Source organism: Vombatus ursinus, unplaced genomic scaffold (assembly GCF_900497805.2).
Source record: "Vombatus ursinus unplaced genomic scaffold, bare-nosed wombat genome assembly UNPS02014825.1, whole genome shotgun sequence".
NCBI classification, from domain to species: Eukaryota; Metazoa; Chordata; class Mammalia; order Diprotodontia; family Vombatidae; genus Vombatus; species Vombatus ursinus.
In genome coordinates, this window is record NW_020954603.1 from 2,739,611 (window position 1) to 2,759,132 (window position 19,522).

Sequence of the window (19,522 nt, forward strand, 5' to 3'; positions counted from 1 at the left end):
GGATGTCAGAGCTGAGAGGGGCCTGAGAACAGGGGATGTCAGAGCTGAGAAGCACCCTATAAAATAGACTTTTTGAGCTGAGTGGGTCTTAAGTGACCACCTAGCCTAATCTTAGTTCAAACCCTCAGAAAAAACAGTAAGCATAGAACATCCTGAGAATTAGTGACTCAGACCCAGGTCTCTGGATTCCCAGGCCTAAGCCCTGCCCACTGCACCACAATGCTGAAATCCCCTCTATTTCCTCAGAAGCCTCTGAGTTCTTTCTTCCTCTTGCTTTGATGCGGAAGGGACACCAGGCCAGCTGTCTGATTTCCCAGGAGATAGAGAGATAGATATATACAAGAATACATACAGACATATACATAGATAGGTGATAGGTATACAGACATAGACACATATAATATACACATATATACATACACACATACATGTATTTTTTAAAGAGAAAGAAAACAAAACCCAAAACAAAAGCAGAAAACTGAGGAGGCCCATGATCTGACCTCATCCTGTGGGGTGTGCCCAGCTCTCTGCCTTCTCCCTCTCTGATGGGCATGTGCAGAGGTCATCCATCGATGGATGAGAAGACGGACCCAGGAGGCACAGGAGGGCCCTTTCTAGACCTTCGCAGGAGACTGCTCTCCTCCGTCTTTGATTTTTCTTCCAGTACTTGAACAAGGGTTTGAACTCAAGTGCCCAGAGGCAGGTCAGTGCCTCTGCCCAAAGTCCTCAGGCAGAGGGAAGGGGTGGGGCACTCCCCATCCAGTGGGGCAGCTAAGGGAAGTGGAGGGAGGTAACTCAGTAACTCCAAGGAGAGACCGGTCTCAGCCAGCACTAGAGAACCGCCTCTCCACCGTGCACGGACATGGGAAGCTTGGCCAGCACTGGGTAAATCCTGCCCAACTTGATACTCCTGACCCAAATGGCCTGTCCCCTTCAGAGGCCCATGTTCTCCTCCAGGCATTCCTGCTTTAAGAGTCAGAAGGAGCCTCAGGAGAGGGTGGTAGGGCTTGGTCTCTGGGAACATCCCCAAAGCCTCTCCAGAGATGCCACGCTGCTAACCATGGTAGTCTCTCTGCCCAGGACCTCCCTGTCCCCAGCCCTGCCCACAGGACCAGAGCCTGGTTCCAGGTCCCAGCTGCTGTTGTCACTCTGGGATCATCCCCCAGCCCTCAGCCCTGCAGGCTCCTCCTAAGACCAACTAAGTTGGTCAGTCTTTCAGTCAACAAGCATTCAGTGCTTCCTATGAGCCTGGCACTGTATTAAACTTTGGAAGTCTCCTATTAGATAAGCCACTGACCTGGAAATTAGCAAATGAGAAAATGTTAGATGTGGGAGGGACCTTAAAGATTATTCAATCCAATCCCCTTATTGTAGAAAGGGAGAAACTGAGGCCCAGAGGAAAAGTCTTGGGCCATGGCCACCTCATTCATTCACTCAACAGAGTTAAGTATCTGCTGGATACATAGCCCTGGGCTGAGCACTAAGAGAAAGGCAGCACAGATCAGACTCAGGCTCTGGTCTCTGGGAGCTCAGTTTAGGAGGGGATATAATATCATTACAGGTAACTGATAGAATAGAATAGGATAGAATATGATATTCTAAATGTAGGACAGAGGTACAAATTCAGGTCTCTGTGCTTAGTGGAGAAGGGTCTCTACTGGCAGTTGGGGGTGGGGGATAGGACTGTAAATCAGGGAAGACTTCCAGGAAGAAGAAACATTTGAGGTGGGCTTTAGAGGATGGGTAGGACTCACCAAGTCCTACCCAAGGGGATGGGAGGGCATTCTAGGCATAGGGAACAGTGTAAGCAAAGGTGAGGAGGCAGGACAGTACAAGGTATGTTGGGAAAACAACAGAAAGAACCAGCCATGAGCAGTTGTGTTTGCAGAGTTAGAAGACTTAGGCCTGGCATCAGGAAAAACTTCCTAACAATTAGAGAGATATCCCAAAATAGAATGGTCAGCTTTGGTAGGTAATGAGTTCCCCGTTGCTAGAGGTCTTCCAATGAAGCCTGCATGACCACTTGTCAGGGGTGATATAGAGACTCTTGGTCAGGGATAGGCTGAAGTCTCAGAGGTCCCTCCCCAGCTTTGAGATTCTGAGATTCCATGGCTCAAACTCCCGCTCCCTTGTCAACTCTGAAAGCCAAAGCGATTGCTGGCCTGGGCTGGGCCGGGACTGACCCCTCCTGGGACAGTAAGCGGGGTGAGCTGCTGTCTCTGTTCTATTATAGCCCAGTTAGATCCAGGATGTAGCTGTCATGGACCACTCAGGTCTGTTTTCCTACACTGTACAAGATTATGGCATATCACCCCTGGAAGGAATCTGAGTAAATCCCAGGCCCATCTTCTCATCCGGCAGTGAATGACCTCTACACATCCCCATCAGAAAAGTCAGAGAGCAGGGTACATCCGCACATGATGAAGTCAGATCATGGGCAGAATCCCTCTCCTTCCACATCCAGCCATGCCTTCCTCACTCTCTCCACCTTCCCCTTGACGGAGGCAGTAAGTACATTTTAAATCTGTGTTGGGATGTCAGTCAGTCAACAAACATGTATAAAGCACCTACTATGTGCTCTGTCCTCAGCGCTGGACCCTGAGACACCAGCTGGCCTGGATCATTGTCAGGTGCCCCAAATCCTATGCTTCTCTGATAGTCTAACCTCTAGGACCAAAAGGAAACAGGTTTGAGAGTCAGGGATTTACAGCAGAGAGGGAATGAGGAGTTCTGGATCTGGCCCGGGACCCTGACACATTTGTAATGTGATATCTATTTTCTAAACCTCAGTTTCACAGGATCCAAACTCAGAAGAGAACTCAGAGATCAGTCTAGCCTCGTAATGTGACAGAAGAGGAAACTGAGGCTCAGAGAGATCAAGTTTTATAGATCCCACAGATCCCAGAGGCTGTCCAGTCTAACCGTCTCATATTCCAGGGAAGGAAACAGAGGCCCAGGGAGATCACACCAAAAAAAAAGACGTTTCTACTGAGCCCAACTACCTCCAGTCCACAGCCAAGAGGGGCTTGGCCCGGGTGACCTGGAAGGGTCTATCATTCTATGCGACTATGGGCAAGTGATGTTCCCTCTCCAGGTCTCGATTTCCCCATCTGTAAATTGAGGGGCTCTGCTTAGGGGATCTCCAAGGACTAACCCTCTCTGGTTCATTGCAGATGATTTGAGGAAGGGCATCGATGCCCTGGAGAGCACCCAGAGACGGGCGGCTAGGATGAAGAAAGACTTGAAAGAAGGGGCCATGTTGATCTTAGAAGAAAAGACAGCAATGAGCTCGGAGCTGCATTTGAGAATTTGCTGTCACTTGGAAGAGAGATTGGCCCGTTCCCTTCGAAGGCTCCAAGGGCAGAACCAGCAGCGATGGATGGCCGGGGAGAGGGGAGGGTTAGCAAGAGGCCAACTCACACTTGCTATTAGGGGAAATGGCCTACCAGTCAGAGCAGTCCCAGCACACACTGGGATGCCTTGAGGGTTCCCAAGTCCTCCCTCACCGCAGGGTTTTTAGCAGAAGCGAGGCCCACTGAGCACGGGCAGCATTGAGTGGACTGGTCCAGATGGCTGTGAGCAGTCAGGGAAGGGTGAGGTTTGGCCTGGGCCTTGAAGGACAGCCAAGCTAATGCACTGGTGGAAGGAAGGGAGAGGGAGGGGACTCCCCGTCCAGACAAGCACCCTCGTTTCACCGGCAGCCTCTCCGGTGTGTTTGTAAAGACAAAAAGGAGGCCTTGCAAACAACAGAAAGCCCACAACAGACTACAGTGGCCTCGGGCCCTGGGACGTGTGAACGATAAATGTCACTTGGACAAATATTTGGAGCTGTTTACAAAGGGGTCTATTAAATCCTTTGGAAAGTCGGGGCCTGGCCGAGAGTCTGATTTCCACAAGGCAGTCCCGGCATAAACAGCAGAAAGAAGGATGGGCAGCCTGACTGCTCTGACATCTGGGAGCCCGGGATGGATGGGGGAGGGAGGGAACTGGCAGGGGGCCAGGCCGAGCTGCTGGCCCAGGGGCCAGAGCAGCTCTGAGCTGGTCCTCAGGCATCGGAGGTTGCAGCCCTAAGGGTCCTCTGGACCATGGCCCTGTGCCTTTCACCCCTGAGAGAACTGCCCCCCGTGACTCCCTAGACAGGGCAAGGGGGAGGAGGGCCCCGGTGACCACCTGGGCCTCAGAGTGGGCAGGGCATAGGGGCCCTCATCTGCCCCTGGTCAGATGTGAGGGGTGGAGAAGGAGGCAGGGACTGACAAGGGGACAGGAGGAAGATGGCACAGAGTCACAGGAGTGAGACTGAAGGGGGACCCAGCGCTCCAATCTCCTTGAAGCTGAACTACCTCAAGTGATGGGAAGCTCACTACCTCACCACTTTGGGATAGCTCACAGGACTGGAAAGTTCTTCCTCATTTTGAGCTTAAATCTGACTCCTCCTAACTCTCTCCTCATACTGGCCAGCTCCCCTCCCCCACGCCCCAAACTATGTGCACCTGGGTACACACACACACACACACACACCCTTTTGGTTTTGTCCTTTAAAGTCAAAAAACAAGTCCAATCTCTCCTTCCTTCATATGACAGGCCTCCATGTACTCAGTTACAGCCCATATGCTCCCTCTGAACCTCCTCCTCCCCAGCCTAAACATCTCCAACTCCTTCAACTCATCTCCGTGTGACAGGTTTTCTTTCCATCTTGTTCTAGAGGCAAGAGGAAGCCACTGAAGGGTCTGGAGCAAGGAGGTGGCAGGGTCGGGCTTGGGCCTTTAAAAAATGATTTAGGCAGCTGCGTGGAGGATACCTCCAAGAAAGGAGAAGCCAAAAGATGAGAGGATCGCAAGAGCCCAGACGGAGAAGGTGAGGCCTGGGCTGGCGTGGGGGCTGTGCGGACAGAGAGAAGGGGGTGACCGGCTGGCTGCGGGGGAGGGACTAAGAGAGACCCTGCTAGAGACGAGGATGAAGGGGGGGTTCCACCAAGGTGGCCAGAAGGGTAGCATTTCTGCCCAGGTTTCCGGCCTTCAGGGTCCTTTGCTAGGAGCTGGGAGAGGAGGTGCCATGGCGCCCACAGACATGGGCTTGTAGTATCTGAGATGTGTAGTCAGAGGGTTCATAGACAAGCCAGCTCTACAGAGGAAGAAACCAAGGCCCAGGCATATGAAGAGATTTGCCCAAGGTCAGAGGCAGATCTCAACCCTGTGCCTCTGTCTTCTCTTTACAGACGAACAAACGGAGGTCCAACGAGGGCTGAGTGACTCATCCACAGTCACACAGCCGGTGACTCCCTCTCTCATTCAGCTAGATGCCAGTTCATAAAGAGGCACTTGTGAAGTGTTGCAGCTGAGGCACCGACCCAGGTGGGTATATTCTCTGCCTCTGTCTGGTCCAGTCTGCTGGATGTCACCGCGGCCATTAGCAGAAAGAAGGATACCAAGAGACAGAGCAGAGGAAGCGGACGGATCCACAGTTAGGAAACAGGGTTGGGGCCTGGTTCAGCTATTGCTTCATGGGTGCCCTAACTGATTCACATCCATGGGCCTCTGCTTCCCCAACTCTAAAACCCGAGGGTTCTCTTACTTTGGACACCGAGGCCTCCAGGAACCTGTGGGAGGTCATTCCCAGTCTGGAGAGGTTGGCATTTCTCCACAGCGACACAACACTAGAACTGAGGTCAGCACCCAGCCTGGGGGTCTTGTTTTGTTTAGGGAACAGCAAAGAGGGCTTGCGTTCAGCCTCACCATAAGTGTGAAGAGGAGAGACCATGGGCTGTTGACTGCCATCCACATTCCCTTTGCTCTCATCCAAATCCACTCCAAGCCGTCAGGCCCCAGTGAGCCCGGCCACCCCCTCTGAGCGCTGTGCTCCTCCCCAGGGCCCCACACATGGTTCTCGTTTGCTGCATTTAGCAGTTTTCATTTATCCTGTGCAATGCTAACAGGATGACCTGCAAACAGAAGCTCTCGTCGGTTGCCCTGGAAGAAACCCAGGCTCCTCCAAGAGCGAAGGAAAAGGACGTGGGGAGCAGGAGGCAATCATCCCTAGATTTCAGGGAGCGGCCCTTGTAACTGGCTACAGAAGGTCCTCCGGGTCAGAGGGTGGCCGTGGCTGATTCCAGCCAATGGCAAACCTGTGATAGCCCAGGAAAGTTGGTTACCTCCCAGGAGAGGTCAGAGTGGCTGAGGAGGTTCAGGGAAGGTGGGAGTTGGGCCATTTGCCCCAGGAGGAGAGAAGGCATTTGGGGGCTACATTCATTCGATTGACAAACATTCATTCACCATTTCTTGTGTGCAGATCCCTGTATAGGGGAGAGGCAATGTTTAGATACCAGCTCTTGTCCTCTTGTCTTGAGCCATCCCAGGAGAGGGATAAGAACCCAACAGGAATGACTGTGATACACAAGCAGTGGACCAGAAAGGAGGAAAATCAGAGCTTGGTGAAGTCCAAGGGGAGATGATGTTCCTGCCTGCAGAGGAGTGAGGCTGCCTGGGAGGAGCTGGGTTTTAACAGATAATATAGGGTGAGGATGACAGAGGAAGCAGGCAGAGTTACAGAACAATAGCCAGAAGGAGACTTACTTTGGAAACTGTCAAGCATGTTACAAAGAAAAATGATCTAGTATTATTAATGTTGCATTTAGAACAATGCCCAGCAGAGAGCCCTGAGTCTGTCCTTCAGGCTAGAGGCACTGGGGAGCCATTGGAGATTCTGGAGCAAAGGAGTGACATGGCCAGAATCACGTTTTACAAATATTCTGTGTGGAGAAGGGAGAAGTCAGAGGCACGGAGATCAGTTGGCAGGCTATTGCAAAGGCCCGGGTGAGGTGGCATGAAGGCCTGAGAAAGCCCTCAACATGGCATTCTGGAAAGAAAGCTGTGTTTGAAATCAAGGGATTTGTATTTGAGCCCTGCTCTGCCAGCCAGTGCCTGCGTAGCTTGGGTCAGCCATTTCCTTTGTCTGGGTTTCATTTTCCCCATTGTAAAATGAGAGAGACGGATTCCCAAACCCCAGTTATTCCAGGCTCCTCAATCAGGGAGAGAAAGGGGTAGATGGGAGGGATGCTCAGGAGGTAGGAAGGACGACACTTTGTAACTGACTAGAGATAAGAGATTGGTGGAAGGGTGAGAAGTAGGGAGTTGAGGAGGGTTCAAGGTTTTCCCAGAAGTCATGATTTTTTTTAGCTGTATTAGCTCCCCTGAGGTGGGGAGGGTTTGGATCTTGAATCTTCAGCAGTTAGGTCCCCCTGACCCCCCAGGAGAAGGCCCAGACCCCTGAAGCTGGGCCTGGTACACACTTGTCCGGTTCTTTATGCCTTCTGTCAGAAGCGATGGGCTGAGGCCGGGCTCTGGCAATGCCCCTGCCCAAGCTTCCATCCCCACTGGACGAGGACAGCCCCAAGTCTTTACACAACCCTATTACAGAGGAGAAAAGCAAATTCCCCCTTCAGAAAAAGCCAACCTCCGTGCTGTGCCTCTGTCCTCACTGGCACTGGACACCATCCATCTCGTTAACTCTCTTTAAGGCATCATTTCCCCTCCAAGCTGCTGGCTTCAAGCCCCGATCCGAGCCTCGGTCGGGGGCTGTGGGGAGAAAAAGGCTGCTCGAGGTAATCCGGCATCCCCCCCAGAGCCCCGATGAATGGCCCGGCCAATGCTTGACTGGGGGGGGGGCTGGCTTCCAAAGGCTCCAGAGCAGCCACTGACCAAACAAGAGGCCCCCCCCTACAACCTTCATTAAGGCTGCACTGGGGGGGCCCGGTAATCCCATCAATAGAGACAGCCAAGCTGGTCCGCCCAGCTCCTGGGGCCCAGCAGGAGGAGGCGGCCAGTGAAGGCAGACTCATCGAACTGAACAGCTTCTTCTGGGGGAGTGAGGCCAAGGCACGGGGGAGGACCAGGCTGTGGGCTTAGAGCTGGTCCTCGAGCCCAGCCCCTGATTCTGGGAGGAAACTGGGTGAGCTTGAGAGACAGACACAGATGGATCAGAGAACCACAGGCCAGAAGCTTCCCCGGGCCTGAGAGGTCAGCAGGTCCCAGCCCCCCTTTAATAGAGGAGGTGGCTGTCTGGACCCTCACAGGTCAGAGGAAAGGTTTCCACTCCCCCCAAGGTTCCACAGTGACAAGTGGCAAGGCCTGAATTTGAATCCAAGGCCCTTGACTACAATTCTCATCAACTTTCCACCATACACAGATTGTCAGAACCACAGGGACCTTGGAGACCATCGGGTCTAATCTCCTTCTTTTAAGGATGAGGAAAACTAAGACCCAGAGACATGAAGTGACTTTGCCAAAGTCACTTAGGTTGTGAGTAGCATGGTCAGTATTGAACCCAGGACGTCTAACTTCAAGTCCAGAGTTCTTTCCACCACCGTATCTGGGTTCTTGGTCTACCTGCAAATAGGTCACGTGAGATCAGAGAACCACAGAGCCAGAGGTCACTGCAAAGGACCTGAATTCAAACCCAGCCATGCCACTCGTTGGCGGGTGACCCAGAGTAAATTTCCCCTTCTCTCGACCTCAGAACTCTTCTCTTCCAATGAGCTGGTCTCTGAAATCTGGGATTAGGTTTAGTTCTGTGAGCCTGCGTGAATAAGACTTCTCCACACAACAGCCCGGGCTCGTGGGCCTGTGCATCCATCCATCCATCCACAGAGAAGCTGCCACTGCAGGGACTTCAGGAACAGAGCAAGTTTGTTTTAACTACTTTGTGCCTCGGTTTCCCTAGGTATGAAGTGAAGGGGCTTGATTAACTAATAGGTCCGATTCTCATACTGCCTTAAGACTCACAAAACACTTACCCCATGAGCATCCTATAAAGTAGGCAGTAAAAGTATCTTTATCTCCATTTTACAGATGAGGAAACTGAGGTCCAAAGAGGGTAAATGCTTAAATAGCAGAGTTTGGAATTAAAGGGGTAGAATGATGCAGTGCGTAAGATACTAGATTGAAAATCCTGGACCTGGATTCAAATCCCATTTCTGCTACTCACTAACTGTGTGACTAGAGGTTTGTCATGGTCCCCTCTGGCAGTCTGGCAAAGCCCACCTACCACTTCTTAGAATTATGCTTTTAAATCACAAAATGAAACACACAGGAGAGCAGGAAACCAAGCCTATCAAAATATCATTTATCAAAAATACAGTTATTCCTTCCACATCGTGGGAGTTAGGAGGGTGGTGCCCACGTGATCCGGAAAATCTGCGTGAAATTTTTTGGTTCTCCCTTCATACCAGAGACGAAGTCTGAATTTTTCTTTTTCTTTTATGGAGGGTTTATAGTGTCTTACTGTAAAATTTGGGTTGATATTATACAATACTATTACACAATATATTTTATGCATTTCTAAGTTCCTAAACTCCTTCTGTGTTCTTCCACAAAACACCCAAAAAATTCCCATTTAATTTCTTATGCCAACCTGCGATACATTGAAATCACAATGGGGAAAGTTGCGATGTGGAAGGGAAAACTGTATTGCTGTTTCCTGGGGCTGAGGGGGACTGGTCTCCCTCTGCCTCCCAAAGTCATGACCTCTAAGCTGCCTTCTGAGTCTAAGACCCTCTGGGGCAGGGGAGGAAGGGACAAGCAGCAAGGTAAGTCATTCTGGGCTTCAGGCAATCCTCTTGTTTTCCGGTGGATCTCTGAAGTGGGTCTCACAGCCTGAGGATCAGGAAGAAGCTGACTAGTCAAACGTGAACAGGGCAGAAACTCAGCTCCCAGCTGCCTGGGCATCAGGTGGGAGGGCAGAGAGAAAAAGCTGTGTAGGGGATAATACTTAGAACCAAGCTTGGCACGAGGAATGTAAGCAGCTCCACAGGCTGGCAAGCATGACTATCCCTTGACCCGCCCTGGGGGAAAAGGACTTGAACGTGGAGAGAAAAAAAAAAAAAAGATATATACAAAAACATGTGGGGCTTGGTTTTCACCAAGACCCATTTTACAGAAGAGAAAATTGAGGACCAGAGAAGGAAAGGTGCTTGGCAAAGGGAGCCAACAGCTCGGCAGGAATAATAATAGACAACATTTCCATAGCACTTCTAGGGTTTGCTCACAACAATAGGCAGCTGGGTGGTGCAGTGGATAGACCTCCTGGCCTGGAGTCTGGAAGACTCATCTCCCTGAGTTCAAATCTGCCCTCAGACACTTACTAGCTGTGTGACCCTGGCCAAGTCACGTCACCCTGTTTGCCTCAGTTTCCTCATCTGTAAAATGAGCTAGAGAAGGAAATAGCAAACTATTCTGGTATCTCTGCCAAGAAAATCCCAAATGGGGTCATGAAGAGTGGGGCACAATTAATGGGCTAAACAAAAGTCACAACAACCCTGGGTGGAAGGTGCTACTGTCTAGCTATATAGATACATCTATTATCTATATGGATAATATAGATGATTTCTACTTTACAGATGAGTAAATTGAAGACGGTGGTGGTTAGGTGACTTGCCCAGGGTCACAATAGTTGCAGGGTTTAGAACCCAGATCTTCCTGACTTCCTTCTCCACTATGTCACCTAGCTGCCCAGAAGCAGGGGATTAGAGTCAGAGGACCTGGGTTCAAATCCCGCTTTGGATACTTAGTCTTTGTGTGATGTTACAGCAGTCACTTAACCTTCACGGGTATGTATCCTCCCTATAAAATGAAGATCTTGGTCTAAGTTGTGACGTCCCTTCCAATCAATCAATAAACAAGCAGTTATTAAACACCTACTGTATGCCAGGAGATGTGCAAGATGCTAGGGAGCCAGCCTATAGGCCTCTGAAGAGTGGGCAAGGCGGTGGGGCTGGCTCGAGGCCCTGAGGTGGGAGCCAGTCCAGAGGGAACTCTGTCCCAACAGCCTTCCCTGGCAAAGGTACTAGGCTGGCCTTTCCATCTTGCCACCAAGAGCCATCACCATGTACCCAAACACGTAGGGGACCACAGCCATCCCCCGTGGGTAACAGAGAGAGGATGAGAACAACTCAGAATATGTCAGGAGCTTAATTGCTAAAATGAAGACAATGAGTTACTGACCATATATAGGTCAGTCAACAAGCATTTCTTAAGTGTTTCCTGTGTGCCAGGCACTGTGCCAAGTACTGAGCGCACAAAGACAAAACCCCCAAGGTCTCTGACCTCAGGGAGCTTTCATTCTACTAAGGGAGAGAACGTGTATACATACAAGAACATAGAATATTAAGTGGTTATGAGAACGTTACGGTCAGGGGGACCAGGAAAATGGAAAGATTAAATGAATGAAATAAAAAGGATTTCCTACATGCTTACTTAAGTCCTAGGGATACTGCTTAGAGACTGCTGAGTCCTCCCATCCTCATTTTACAGAGGAGGAAACTGAGGCACAGAGAGGACAAGACTTGTTCATGGTCACACAGGTAGCAGCAGAATTGGAATTCAAGCCTGGGCCCTCTGACATTCTGGTTACTGTGAGTTCATTCCCAAGCCCATGATGTGCTTGTGTTTGAGCACCACTGGCTGGGACAGAATGTGAGAGGGTGGGAAAGCAACAAGTGGGAAGAGGGCCACCTCTGGGAAAAGCCCAGCTCCAAGCCCAGGCAGAGGGGCCCTCCTGCACCAGTGCCTGCATTCGTGGATTTAGGGCAGGACAACGAGCCAGAGTTTCCATTCTCCTCCTCTCCTCCACTCCACCCCACTGGGCTATGCTTCACTCCCTCCACTCAGCAGATCACCACATAGGCCCCAGGGACCCCCAGCCAGGGAGGAGCTGAGTTTCTTTCAGAGGCCACCTCACAGGCTATCCCACCAGACTACCAAGGGCCCCAAGGACCAGAGCAAGAATCCCAGCCTCTGAAAACATCAGAGCCAGGAGGACCTTGGAGGGTGGAGCAGAACGTCAGTACTGGCACAGAGCTGACGCAGAACAGGCAGCGTCAGAGCTGGAAGGAACTTTAGGACAGGGAACAAAATGAAGAATCGGGAGGGACCCCAGACAGACACCAATTAAATCGACCCTCCCTTTCACTGATGTGGAAACTGAGGCTCAGAGATGGAAAATGCCTTTTCCAAAGTCAAACTAGAGACCCACTGCATCATAAAATGGAAGATTATTGAGTTTATAGAGAAGGAAACTGGGTCCCCAAGAATGGATGCTAGTGCTTCTGACTCTAAGGCTGTGAAATGTATAGACCGAAATAAGTCTCCTGCTCATGACCAAGTCTCCCAGAGTGCATTCTGTCTGAGCTGGAGGAGGACGACGTGATCATTAAGCCCAACCCTTTCTTTTCCAGGGGAGGGAAGTATGGCCCAGAAAAGGAACGTCACAAGCTGCAGGTCACAGTGTGGCTTCAGGCAGCTCCACAAAACCCCCAAAACAGCAGGGGACACTCATCTAACTTTCCAAGCCCCGGAGCCTCAGGGGAGGGCTTTTCACCCGTAGCCCTCCCCCCACACACACACCTGGTGAGCTAGCCAGGTGGAACAGAGCTGAGTGGGGCTCAGCTCCAAAGGGACCATGACCCACTCCAATCACACCATGACTTCCTTGATGCCCTGACCCAAATGACTCCTGGGGCCTCAAATCACAGCAGACACCAGACCCCTTCGTTTTCTCCGTTCCACATTTCTACATGCACTCCTTTATTTGATTCTCACAGAAGGCCTGCACGGTAAGTCATGTGGGTCTCATAACCACCAGCTGATGGATGAGTGAACTGGGAAACAGAGCAGTTCCTTGGGCCAGAGACTTGCCCAGAGGCACCAAGCTTTGTACTAGCAGAGGTGAGATCTCGTAGAATCATGAAAACATAAGAAACCACCCATTTACCGTGATACACCAATCATTTTATCAGAAGAAACAGGCTCTAAGTTGGGAGGGGCTTGGCCACCATGAAGTAGTAGTCCAGGTAGAACTAGAACCTAGGTATTGTGTTCATAGATGAATCACACCAAAAACAATGTATTAAGCACCTGCTGTGTGCCAGGAATGAGAGATACATAGACAAAATTAAAACAGCCCCTGCCCTCAAAGAACTTCCATTCATTTAGGAAGACAATATGTACATATAACTATACAACCGGGGGTAGGGGGTCTCTTTCATTATTGTCTGTGTGCCCCCTGTGTCCAGGGCAGCACCTGGCACATAGTAGGTGAACATGGATGGATGGATGGGTCCCAGCACCCTTGGAAACAAGGCCTCTCTCAGAGCTTCTGGACCCCCTTTATCTTCTCACCAGTCCCAGACAAATGCAGGAATCCAACAAGAAGCCTAATTTTTCAGTAAATATTCCCTAAGTCAAAATAGTGTGTCTTCTTTGGGTCTTGAACGAGAGAAAAGGAAGTTGGAGCAAGGTATGTCAGCAGTGGAAAAGAAGTGGGGGATGGGGAGAGAGAAAAGCAGGAAGAAAGGGAGGAAGAAAGGAAGAAGATGAAAAACAAAAGTCACCTCTTTTGAGTTTGTTTTGGAAGCTGAGCCCCGAGGAGCACAGCCCACAGGCAGAGGAGAATCTCTGGGCTGGAGCCCATGGGACAAAGCTACTAGCAGTGAGCGGCCAGTCCTGCCTCGGGCTAAGGAGCAGGGTCATTCTCTGCTCTCCAGGAGAGAAAAATGTTGCCTTTCCCCTGCAAAACCAAGAACCAGACCCTTTTTAAAGAAGCTATTTTAAGACCGGTTTTTCCCACCCCCCAAAAATATTTTGCAATAACAGTAACGCAGAGAGCAAAGTAAAAATAAAGTATCTGATGCACTTAGCAGATATTTTGGGACAATAATGCATCACAGATGTGCACATCAAACCATGTGCACACGCGGGGCTGCGGGCACGAGCGCTAGCACACACACACCCGAGCTCGCGCGCGCACACACACGCACACACAAACACACACACATACATGCACACACACATACACGAAGGGTTTTGCATTCCTGGCTCTCTCAAGATGCTTCGCTGGCCAGCCATACACCCACCCAGGGCCAGTAATTGCTTCTTCCTGATTTAGCTTCACATCAGCCTCTGAGGATGGAGGGCAGATTTCAGCACCTCTCTCCAGAACGATAACAGGACAAATTGGCCCGGGCGGATCCTTTCACAGGTGGTGAAGGCTTCAAAGATTAGGCAGCCGAAAGATTGTCTGGCTAGGGGTGCCCGCCCCTCCCTGCTCCTGCAGCCTAGCCAGGGACCCAGGGGCTGGATGTGCCCACTTGGTGGGCTAGGGGAGGGGAGACCCGGTGTCTGCCCTCCATAACTTCATTTCCCCTCTCCCGGCCTCAGTTTTCTCCTCTGTCAAATGAGGGGAGTGGATGTAATGTCTAAGGGCCCTCTCAGCTCTTACACTGCATATCCTATATACTAAGGGCCCCCCATCTCTGACCTCCCCTATTCTCTGTTCTAAGGAATCCCCATCTCCAACCTTCCCTGTTCTCTGATCTAAGGGCCCTCCCAGCCCTGATCTTCCCCATTCTCTGTTCTAAGGGATTCCTATCTCTGACCTTCCCTATTCTCTGTTCTAAGGAATCTCCATCTCTAACCTTCCCTGTTCTCTGTTCTAAGGGCCCTTCCAACTCTGACCTTCCCTGTTCTCTGTTCTAAGGGATTCCCATCTCTGACCTTCCCTGTTCAATGTTCGAAGGGCTTTCCCAGCTCTGACCTTCGCTGTTCTCTGTTATAAGGGCCCTCCCAACTCTGACCTTCATACCCGTACACAACTGAATTCTGCTTTCAAGGAACCCACTTAAAGCCTGGAGCCATTTCATGGAAGAATTCTCACTGTTCCTGGGCCTCTAGAATAATCCCTGCCCCTTCTATAATGGGGGACGTTGATCTCTCATAGAAAAGGAACCCCAAACAGGCCAAGACTTCTTGCTGGAAACCTCCCCGTCCCCACCAGGTGGCCTCCACGCCAGAAAAAAGGTAGAGAGCTAACTGTGTGGGATAGAATCCAAATGTCCATCCCAGGGTCAGAGGATTCTGAGCTAAGCAGGTCCTTGGAGACCACCATATCCATCACCTCTAAACCAGCTGAGGCCCAGAGAGGGAAAGAAACTGTCCTAAGGTCACACAGTTCCTGAGCAACAGAACTGCCACATGAACCCACATCCTCTAACTCTCAACCCATTTTCACAATATTGAAAACAACCGTCAGAGCCAAGGATGCCTGCAGAAAACAGAACGGAGCAAACCTGGAGAAGGCAAAATATTTTCCACCTAAGAAGCATGCCAGAGCCAAAGCCAGCCCAGAATCAGCCTGGGGTGACCCAGCTCCTCTGGCCTGACATGGCCCTGGCCACAGGCTCCAGCTGGGGGGCAGCTGGTCACACAGCACAAAGTCGCCTTTCATTTGGCCTAGCAAAGTAATCTGTTCTCTTTGCTTCCCCAAGGAAAATGCTGAATTTTTCTCTGGGATAACAAAAGCCTGAGCTCCCCCAGGAGGGATCACTTTCTTCCCCTGTTTCCCTGGTTAAAAGCTTGTAACCTCCCCACCAGGGCCCCACCCCTCTGGCGGGTCGGGGCCTCGCCCCAGATTCAGCAGACTTTCTGTGTTATCATTACCAAGCCAGACCGTATTGAGGGGCAGAGGCTCTGCTCACCCTATTAGGGCCTAAGCCCTGTACCCAGCTTTGCAGGGGCTGCTCCCAGGGCAAAGGTGGAGCTGAAGGGCTCCCTTCCCCAGCCAATTGACCTCTGCCCACTGGAGAAGCAAGGTGGTGGAGAAAGGAACGCCATGTTACCCACTTAGGGCTACAGGGATTTTAAATAGGCCTCTTAGGACATGCTGTGCCGTTGGCCTCACCTTCCCTTAGCTGGGTTCAGAAATCAAAAGTGGGTTCCTGAGCTCACACATTTTTCCACTCTTCTCTCAGAATCATTAACCCAGAAATGCTGGTTGCTATCTCCTCCTTTAGCAACCATGGTAAAAGCTACTCCAGGACAACTGGGGGCACCCAACTAGGCAATAAGAGCAGCCCACGGACAACTAATATGCCCTGGAGCCCCAACCAGCACCCCCAGCCTCAGCCTGGGCTTAGGTGCCTGTGCAGCCCCTGCCGCTGACCTGCCCAGCTCCTAGGATTTACATACTCAAACCTACACTCCTGGCTCCCTCATTTACAGGGCTCAAAATAAATATTCTCTTGGCTTAGGGAACCCAGGAGACCAAACCCAGAAGCCAATTATTCTCTCCCCTCCCCCAGGATGCTGAAACCCCAGGCCAAGCTGTCCTCTGTGCCAGCTTCTGTCCCCCTCCAAAGTCACTCCTATCATGTCCTCAGTCCCATGGCCTCCAGCTGCCCCCGAGGCTGGTCAGGCTCTCCACCCCCAGGACAGCTTGCTGCCCTGTCCTCTCCCGGAGGACAGGGGACTTCATCTGGTCTTCAGGAGGGACAAAAGAAAAGCCAAACACTCAAGTGCCGGCTGGAATCCTACCTGGGAGAAGTTGAGACCATTGAGTGGGTGACACTGCTCTTCAACCCGCTCCACGGCTCCCGTCCCCTTCTTCATGCGCTCGGCCTCCTGCGCTAGGTAGAGGTCCAGCACGGGGACGCCTCGAGAGCGCACATCGGTCTCAGTGAGTGAGTTCACCATGAGCATCACCCAGACTGGACGCTTGCGCTCCCAGTTACCAGCAATGGCATTAAACAGGTAATCGGCATACAGGCCTTTGCCCCTCTGGTCGGGCGTCATCCAGGTGGGCATCATGAGCTTCACATAGTCCAAGTGGCGCTTGAGACGCCTGTAGAGCTCCCGGGGCAGCACATCCTGCAGGTTCTCACCATGAGGCAGCAGCTGGCAGCTGGCCAGGGCTGAAATGGTGTAGGGGTCAGTGAGGTCGAGCTCAAAATAGACCTGGGCGCTGGCCTCAAATGCTGCCTTCGAATTGTCTGGGATGAAGTCCCAGACTCGTGTGTATGGAACATGGATGGTGCCAAACAGGTAGGCAGGAGGGTCCCGATGAATGGTCCAGAGAAATGAGTTCAGGTCTCCCTGCTACCCAGGCCAGGAAAAAGAGAAGAGATGAGACCAGGTGATCAGAATAACAATAAGAGCAGTTGACAAGTCTCTAACACCCAACTAAGCATCAAGCATTTATTAAATGCCTTCTGTATGCCAGACACTGTGCCAGCCACTGGAGACACAACTCAAAAAGGAAATGGCTCTGCCCTTGAAGAATCATTCCATTAGCTCATTTGAACCCCATCACGGAGCTCTGAGGGGCACATCTTAGGATCCTTATTTTACCGGTTAAATAATGTCCATTTTCCATTGCCCACTAAAAGGTACAAAGTGCTTTGATCTTCACAATATTCAGTTAGTCAATTAGCATTTATGAAGCACCTACTATGTTCTATGCACAAGACTAATAGATGGAGATGCAAAGAAAGAAAAACATTCCCTGCTCTTCAGGAGTACACAGTACACATGTTATTATCCCCATTTTACAGATGGAAAAACTGTGGCTTTGAGAGAGACTCAGCCTATGTCACATGGCTAGAGCTCAGGAGGGTGGACCATGAGAAGAAGTCACAGATGGCCCCTGTGAGAGCAGGCAGGTCTATAGCTTTGGTCTTTATGACTCCAAGAACTTACTAGTAAACTCGGGCAAGTTCTTTCCAAATCTGTGAAGTAAGAGGGGGGGACGAGATGATCTCTAAGAAGAAGATACCTAGTCTATATGCAGGAGGCTGAGATAACTTCAAAATGAAGCCCCTGCTTATTGAGGCTCAATTTATGGGTTGGGAAGAGAGAAGGGGGAGGAAGGAAGGAGATGGCTGATGACCTCAGGTAAAGGTTAGACCAGACACCAGAGAGGGCTCTTCTAGCTCCAAGGCTCTGAGATTTTCATGGGGGCTTCTAGGAAGATCAGCAGCTACTAGGGGACATGAAAATGCTGAGCAAATGAAAAGGGTATAAGCACTGATAAAGCACCTACTGTGTGCCGAGCACTGTGCTAGGTGCTGAGGATACAGAGATGAAAACAAACCATTCCCTGCCCTCACGCAGCTGCCATTCTAGCAACATAGCCAACCATCAGCATAAATAAGAATAATACTCAGGATATTTCTTCAATACTTTCAAGTTTACAAAGTTCTCTCCTCAAAACTAGCTACCAAAGTAAGGGATGCAAGAATCATTATCTCCATTTAATAGATGAGGAAACTGAGGCACTAAGAGAGGAAGTGACTTTTGTGATTTATATTCTCCACCCCTCCAAAAAAAAAAAAAAAGAAGAAAGGTTTCTCTTGTTCCCAAGATCCAAGTCAATTTCTACTGTAAACTCCCTAGGCCTCAGTTTCCTTCTCTGAAAAATAGGTCTCTGAGGTCCCTCCTAACTCTAATCCTATAATCTCTGCCTTCGTATTCTGGATCCCACACCTCTCAGGGTTTTTCCAGGGATGGTGTGGGTGGGGAGAGAAAGACAGAATATATTTTTTCTACGATGGGTTTGGGGCTTAGAATTTTGTGGGTTTTGTTTTTCATGGTAGGAATAGGAATCCATTGGCCATGGCTCCTAGGTCCGCTACCAGCACCGCACAGACGTAGAGCAAACCCTTTCTCCTGCAGAGCCTTTACCCACCTACAGACACCTCCCCCCCAACCCCAGCCCTCCCCCATAAGGTTTCTCCAGGTTCTAAAACCCTGCAATTCTAGTGAAAGGGAGGGAGGGAAGACTGAGTGATCCATCTTGTATCTTGGGCCCATGGGTTTTGGTGGGAGTGGGTGAGGGGTGTGAGGGGTGGAGATGACAACAATTCCATTTCCAGTAACTCTAGTTACAAAGCACCTTGCATATATATCAAGGATCTCATCTGATCCCCAGAACAGCCTTGTGAGTTGGGCAGAGATAAGTATGCCCACTTTACAGCTGAGGAAGAGGAGGCTCAGGATAACCAGGAGACTTGCCCATGGTCACACAGAATTGGTTGGAACCCAGGTTTGGTGTTCTTTCCACCCTCCCAGACTGGAATCCTCTCCAAACCTTTTTGGAGGCCCCTCCCCAACACAGGATCGTATATTAGAGCTGGAAGGAACCTTGGATGCCTTCTAGTCCAGCCCCAACTTACAAAGGACAAAACAGGCCCAGTAAAATAAAATGATTTGCTCAGGGTTATAAAACTAATAAATCTCTGAAGCAAGATTTGAACCCAGATCTTTTTGACTCCAGGTCCCAAGTGTTATTCACTAAGCCCTTCAAATGGTCATTTGAAAAACCCAAGGCTGAGTCTGGCCCAGGGCAATACCTCCACAGACAGCTGGGAGGAAAGGACCTTAGAATGGTCTGCTAGAAAGCACTGTCCTAGACTGCCCCAGCTCTGGGGCTCTTCCCTTTGAAAGCCTCTCTTTCCCACCCCAACCCCACTCTAGGAAAAGACCAAGAAAGTGTGAGTGGCCATTCCTCCCCTAGCTGAAGAAAAGGGCAGGAGCCAGGCCCAGGGCCAGGAAGGGAAGGTAGGTGGATGGGGGGAGGAGGAAAGAAAGAAAACCTTGCCTGTGGTTGGCACAGAAGGGAAATGACTGGGGAAGTGGAGAGGAGGAAAACAGAGAGAAGGTCAGAGTTCTGTCCTAAGGGAAGGTTTTGGGAAGGAAGAACA

The 19,522-nt window shown here is 50.6% G+C and overlaps 1 protein-coding gene across 1 annotated transcript in view; it reads right to left on the reverse strand.

Moving 5' to 3' along the window:
- The window catches only part of TRABD2B (TraB domain containing 2B), a 236,005-nt gene that overhangs the window by 215,725 nt on the left and 758 nt on the right, over positions 1-19,522 (reverse strand). The window contains exon 2 of the mRNA XM_027838091.1: positions 16,359-16,919. Within this exon, the coding sequence (XP_027693892.1) occupies positions 16,359-16,919 (561 nt within the window). The remainder of the gene's footprint in view (positions 1-16,358; positions 16,920-19,522) is intronic.